A 7,500-nucleotide genomic window follows, 5' to 3' on the forward strand; every position below is an offset into this window, starting at 1 on the left:
CTACTCTCTGCGGTATCCACATACAACTGACCACGCGCCCCACCGAGAGCGAGAACCACATTATAGTGACCACGAGGAGGTTACCCCATGTGACTCTACCCTCCCTAGCAACCGGGCCAATTTGGTTGCTTAGGAGACCTGGCTGGAGTCACTCAGCACGCCCTGGATTCGAACTCGCGACTCCAGGTGTGATAGTCATCGTCAATACTCGCTGAGATACCCAGGCCCCCTTCAAAAGCAATTTTTGATGTTCTTCTTGATATAGTTTTTTGGATGTTTTTATATTCACCGCCATTGTTTCCTCCAGCTGATGGTCACAAATATGGTGGCTGTGGAGAAAACTGACCTCACTGAAAGAGGTCAATATAAAAGGGTGTCACGTCCACTCAAAAGTGAGATGTGGCGAGCGACGCTCGAGTCAAAGAGAGATTTGTATTGTAAGAATGATTGTGTTAGAGTGTAAATGTGTCCGCTCATTAAATACACAAAACCAGAACACTTGACAAATTTAAATCATGAGCTTCATTTGACTTTCAATGCCAATAGAAATGTAACAGACCCCGTTTACACCTGTTATAAAGATGTGTCTCATGTGATCTGATCACAAGTGGACGTATGAGACACATCGATGTTTACACCTACATGTAACATGCGTGTCTTTAAACCACCTGTGTTGGGATTTCGAGGGGATGATCTCTGATTTCATGACCCATTCATCAATCACTATATCAGCAAAAGAAGAAAAAGAGAGCACAAAATATGCTCGATTATATTTGCATTTATTTGAAGCACAAACACGACGTTTCTGTGAAGTAGCTGTATTAACTAAACTTCCTCTGTGTGTCTGCATGTTGATTTCAGACACACTGAAGTAGATCCGTGAAGTTCTCGTGATTGTGTGTGTATTCGTTTTTCAAATGTTCTGATCAGATGGTTATTTCCTACTGAAACATGAAGTTGGGGCGGGACTTGTTGAACATGGCCTTTTTAAAAATAGCCAATAGGCTTGAGTTTACATCGCAGCCCACACAAACACATTCTGCTGCTGCTAGAGAGTGAAACTGGGACAGAAACTGAGAAGTGACCTCAATACAGTCCGACCGCTTTTCCACTGACTTGAGAACCAACCATGATCATACTGACCATATTACTACATAACCAGCCCACAAACAAACACAGCACATTGCAGTCTTTGCTTATGACGAGTCTCGAGCTGTAGTGCAAGTCGATGCAGATGAATGAGAAACATGCGAGTAAAACATCACAATATATCAATGCTTTGAATCACAATACACTAAACATAAGGGATAAAGAACACTTACTCGTCCTGTACGTCCCAAGTAACCTCTGAAAAACAGCTGCATTAAAAATAAACTCCAGACACTTTCCTCGCATCTAACTCCCGCCAGCACGTTCCAATCAGAACTGATCGCCCCTGTACCCAATTACCCTCCACACTGAGAGCTTCAGAGGACTGAAAGGTGATTAATAATGAGTTCTGAGTGAGCGGTAAGCAATTATTATTGGAAATTCTGTTTGGAATGACCCTACAGCATGGATTGTGCTCACTTCATAGTGCCCTGTGAAGGCATGATCAGCAGCAGTTAGAACACAGCCAGATGTGCTGAACAGTTCTTGTTCAATAACACATATGATAAAAGGGTCCTAAACCTCTATTAGCCCTTTTCCACTGACACGGTTTGGGATCCTGGGCTGGTGCAAATTCTCAAATTCTTCTGCACGTTTCCACCACAGAAAAGACCGTTCCAAAAGCTTGCTGGTCTCTACGCAGGAACCGATTACGTCATAGAGCCGGATAATGTGTCGTCATAAAAGTAATGTTTTCCAAACAACAACAGTAGCTACCGTCTACTTCTTCACTCTACAACAACAATAAAAAACAGACATCAAATGCGGATGAAACGAGCACTATACTTGTGATATGTTCTTCTACAGAGATCCGAGATAAACTAGAGAGATTGCAAATTAAAAAAACACTCTACGAGGAGAAAGGGCCAGAAATGATGCACGCCGGCTTCATACAGACCAAGTCATAAACAAATCGAAAAAACTTGAAAGAACATAAGGAGGACATCTTAATACCCGGTGTATACAGGGCCATAGTTTTGTGTTTTATTTCCTGTCTCAGTGAGAACTGAACTCTGCTGGTGAAAGGTCACTCACCTGACCCCTTCATTCAGTGTGTACAGCTCATTCTCTCCCAGATCTCTCCGCTGGAACACAGCGATCACGGCATTGTGGATACTGCACACACACACACACACACACACACACACACACGCACACACACACCTCATCAGCATCAGTGATATCAAAAACTCATTGTTCATCAGACAGCATTTGTGTTTGTGTGTGTGTGCATTTGTGTGTGCATTTGTGTGTGTGCATTTGTGTTGGTGTGTGTGTGTGCGCATTTGTGTTTGTGTGTGTGTGTGTGTGTGTGTGTGCATTTGTGTTTGTGTGTGTGTGCATTTGTGTGTGTGTGCATTTGTGTTTGTGTGTGTGTGCATTTGTGTTGGTGTGTGTGTGCATTTGTGTTGGTGTGTGTGTGCATTTGTGTTGGTGTGTGTGTGTGCGCATTTGTGTTTGTGTGTGTGTGTGCGCATTTGTGTTTGTGTGTGTGTGTGTGTGTGTGTGTGCATTTGTGTTTGTGTGTGTGTGCATTTGTGTGTGTGTGCATTTGTGTTTGTGTGTGCATTTGTGTTTGTGTGTGTGTGCATTTGTGTTGGTGTGTGTGTGCATTTGTGTTTGTGTGTGTGTGCATTTGTGTGTGTGTGCATTTGTGTGTGTGTGTGTGTGCATTTGTGTGTGTGTGCATTTGTGTTGGTGTGTGTGTGTGTGCATTTGTGTGTGTGTGCATTTGTGTTGGTGTGTGTGTGTGTGTGTGCGCATTTGTGTTTGTGTGTGTGTGCATTTGTGTTTGTGTGTGTGTGCATTTGTGCATTTGTGTTTGTGTGTGTGTGTGCATTTGTGTTTGTGTGCATTTGTGTGTGCATTTGTGTTGGTGTGTGTGTGTGCATTTGTGTGTGTGTGCATTTGTGTTGGTGTGTGTGTGTGCATTTGTGTGTGTGTGTGTGTGTGTGTGTGTGTGTGTGCATTTGTGTTTGTGTGTGTGTGCATTTGTGTGTGTGTGCATTTGTGTTTGTGTGTGTGTGCATTTGTGTTGGTGTGTGTGTGCATTTGTGTTGGTGTGTGTGTGCATTTGTGTTGGTGTGTGTGTGTGCGCATTTGTGTTTGTGTGTGTGTGTGCGCATTTGTGTTTGTGTGTGTGTGTGTGTGTGTGTGTGTGCATTTGTGTTTGTGTGTGTGTGCATTTGTGTGTGTGTGCATTTGTGTTTGTGTGTGCATTTGTGTTTGTGTGTGTGTGCATTTGTGTTGGTGTGTGTGTGCATTTGTGTTTGTGTGTGTGTGCATTTGTGTGTGTGTGTGTGTGCATTTGTGTGTGTGCATTTGTGTGTGTGTGCATTTGTGTTGGTGTGTGTGTGTGTGTGTGTGTGTGTGCGCGCATTTGTGTTTGTGTGTGTGTGCATTTGTGTTTGTGTGTGTGTGCATTTGTGCATTTGTGTTTGTGTGTGTGTGTGCATTTGTGTTTGTGTGCATTTGTGTGTGCATTTGTGTTGGTGTGTGTGTGTGCATTTGTGTGTGTGTGCATTTGTGTTGGTGTGTGTGTGTGCATTTGTGTGTGTGTGTGTGTGTGTGTGTGTGTGTGTGCATTTGTGTTTGTGTGTGTGTGCATTTGTGTGTGCATTTGTGTTTGTGTGTGTGTAAGAGCAGAATCAGAGAATTATCTTTACACAAACACACTGATGAGGGTTGATGTGTGTGTGTGTGTGTGTATGTGTGTGTGTGTGTGTGTGTCTCATGTGGGCAGCTACAAATACACACATTTCACACAACAAACAAACAGAGGAAACTGTTTTGTAGGAATTTCTCCTCAAATTATGAAGACAAAGAGCACATGAGCACATTCATCCAATACAGTCCAGAAGTCAGAGACCACATTTAACAATTTTGTATTTAAAATGAAAATAAAGTTTTATGATTTAAAAAAAAAAACGAAAACAAAGAAAAGTTATGATGTAAAATAAATCTGTCAGAAATGAGTGTCATAGATCATGTGCACATGAGATGCTCATTAGAACTCAAATCATTCTGGAGAACACGACCATCAGGTTTGATTCATGCTGTCATTAAAGAAATACTAACCCATTCTCAAATTCATGTTCATTTTTCAGTTTAACGTTTGTTTTGCTGTTTATATATATTTTCAAAATTGCATTAAATAAAAAAACAAAATAGAAGCATTTCACTAGTGATCTCAGAATTTTGGATGCCAGTTTATGTGTTTGTCTCTCAGAGAGGCTGTTATTCACATGTAAACACACTGAGGAACACTTAGAGGAACAAGTTTTGGGTTTAAAAAAAAAGAAGAATCACAACAACATCCTGCAGTGTGTGTGTGTGTGTGTGTGTGTGTGTGTGTTGTGCGAGTTGTTTATGTACCTGTTCCAGGTAGCGTTAGTTCCAGCTCCGTGTTGTTGACTGTTTCTGTCGTCCAGCGGCGCTGCTGATCGACCCAAATCACTCAGACTGGGAGAACTCATTAACTTGAACCTGTGATGAAGAGTCCTCATCATTACACACACAGAGAGAGAGAGAGAGAGAGAATTGTCAATTTCATCACATTGCACAGCGTGTCATGACTCCTCCCTCATTTCTATTGTCTTGGTCTGTGGTTTGAGGGAGGGACTTTCGTCAACGTTCATAAATCAACCACTTCCCTACAGAAAAACCTCCACACACACTTCTGCTATCTTGCAGCATACACACACACACACACACACACAGACACACTCGCACACACAAACATTCGCACACAGACACTCACACACACACTCACACACACACACTCGCACACAGACACAAACACACACACTCGCACACTAACACACACACACTCTCATACACACACTCTCTCACACACACTCGCGCACACACACAGACACAGACACAGTTTAAGTGCTTTAAATACGGGCAGATGAAGTAACACGTTTGACGTCATCAAGAGCAGAAAAACTTTCATAAGAACTTTCAATGAAATCTGAATCTGACTAACACTGACTCATAATTAAGAGATAATGTGCAGTATAAATTAAATAATAAAACATACAGGGTGATCAGAAGCTCGACACACACAATAATACCTGCTTATTACACGACTACTTGCCATATAAATAATTGAATAGACATGAAATATTGATTTGAGTGTAAATGATTTTATCTGACTTGAGATACATGAAACAAGCACAGTTACTGTATGTGGAAAATCAGTCAATTTAGTGTCATTATTATACACACTGACTACAGAATGTCACCATTGACCAATCACAATCAAGTATTCCAGAGAGACATAATAAACTATAAACAAACACAAAACTGACAAAGAGCAACTCATTTTACACTCTAGTGACCCCACACACACACACACACACATATACTCACTCTATTAAATGGACAGGTACATAATAATCCCACTCCATGACTAGTTAATCTCAGCTTTACTACACTCAACTAACACATACAGAACTACAACTTCCTGTTAGCGGCTGTCATGGGATTGGTGGACAGATCGTGGAAGTGAAAGACAGAGAGGGTTGTGTACTCATCACACAAACACACACTCGCACACAGACACTCTCACACACACACACACACAGTCACTCACACACACACACACACACAGTCACACACACACACGCACACACACACAGAGACACACACACAGACACAGTCACTCACACACACACACACACACACAGTCACTCTCACACACACACAGAGACACACACACAGACACAGTCACACATACACACACACACACACACACAGTCACTCACACACACACACAGTCACTCACACACACACAGACACACACACACACACACACACAGTCACACAGTCACACACACACACACACACACACACACACACACACAGACAGGCAGACAGACACACACAGACAGACACAGTCACACACACACACACACTCACACACACACACTTGCACAAACACACAGACAGGCAGACAGACACACACACACAGACACAGTCACACACACACTCACACACACACACTCACACACACACACAGACAGGCAGACAGACACACACACGCAGACACAGTCACACAGTCACTCACACACACAGACACAGTCACTCACACACACAGACACTCACTCACACACACACAGACACAGTCACTCACACACGCAGACACAGTCACTCACACACGCAGACACAGTCACTCACACACACAGACACTCACTCACACACACACAGACAGGCAGACAGACACACACAGACAGACACAGTCACACACACACACACACTTGCACAAACACACACACTTGCACACACAGACACACACTCAGACACAGTCACTCAAACACACAGACACAGACACTCACACACGCAGACACAGACACTCACACACGCAGACACAGACACTCACAGTCACTCACACACACACACGCAGACACACACACACACACACGCAGACACAGACACTCACAGTCACACACACACGCAGACACACACACAGACACTCACTCACACACACTCAGACACAGTCACTCAAACACACAGACACAGTCACTCACACACACACACAGACACACACACACACACGCAGACACACACAGACACTCACTCACACACACTCAGACACAGTCACTCACACACACACACAGACACAGTCACTCACACACGCAGACACAGTCACTCACACAGTCACTCACACACACACACACACACGCAGACACAGTCACTCACACACACGCAGACACAGTCACACAGTCACTCACAGACACAGACACTCACACACACACACGCAGACACACACACACACACGCAGACACACACACAGACACTCACTCACACACACTCAGACACAGTCACTCACACACACTCAGACACAGTCACTCACACACGCAGACACAGTCACTCACACAGTCACTCACACACACACACACACACACACACACGCAGACACAGTCACTCACACACACGCAGACACAGTCACACAGTCACTCACACACGCAGACACTCACTCACACACACACACACACACACACACACACAGACACAGTCACTCACACACGCAGACACAGTCACACAGTCACTCACACACACAGACACAGTCACTCACACACACAGACACTCACTCACACACACACAGACACAGTCACTCACACACGCAGACACAGTCACTCACACACACAGACACTCACTCACACACACACAGACACAGTCACTCACACACACACAGACACAGTCACTCACACACACACAGACACAGTCACTCACACACACACACACACGCAGACACAGTCACTCACACACACGCAGACACAGTCACACAGTCACACACACACAGACACAGTCACTCACACACACAGTCACTCACACACACAGACACTC

At 44.0% G+C, this 7,500-nt stretch overlaps 1 protein-coding gene across 10 annotated transcripts in view; it reads right to left on the reverse strand.

The window, feature by feature from the left end:
* prr5b (proline rich 5b (renal)) overlaps window positions 1-7,500 on the reverse strand; it is a 28,108-nt gene that overhangs the window by 12,892 nt on the left and 7,716 nt on the right. For 4 of the 10 annotated variants that reach the window (XM_051690651.1, XM_051690649.1, XM_051690652.1 and 1 more), the window contains 2 exons: window positions 4,525-4,635; window positions 2,287-3,892 (listed from right to left, as the gene is read on the reverse strand). In XM_051690651.1, the coding sequence (XP_051546611.1) occupies window positions 2,341-3,892; window positions 4,525-4,635 (1,663 nt within the window). In that variant the 3' untranslated portion in view covers window positions 2,287-2,340. Of the gene's footprint in view, window positions 1-2,184; window positions 2,266-2,286; window positions 3,893-4,524; window positions 4,636-5,523; window positions 5,863-7,500 lie in introns of those variants that run through there. The other 6 variants (XM_051690655.1, XM_051690657.1, XM_051690658.1 and 3 more) reach the window with 5 other exon arrangements.

The sequence above is a fragment of the Myxocyprinus asiaticus genome, chromosome 47 (assembly GCF_019703515.2).
Source record: "Myxocyprinus asiaticus isolate MX2 ecotype Aquarium Trade chromosome 47, UBuf_Myxa_2, whole genome shotgun sequence".
Classification (NCBI taxonomy): Eukaryota; Metazoa; Chordata; class Actinopteri; order Cypriniformes; family Catostomidae; genus Myxocyprinus; species Myxocyprinus asiaticus.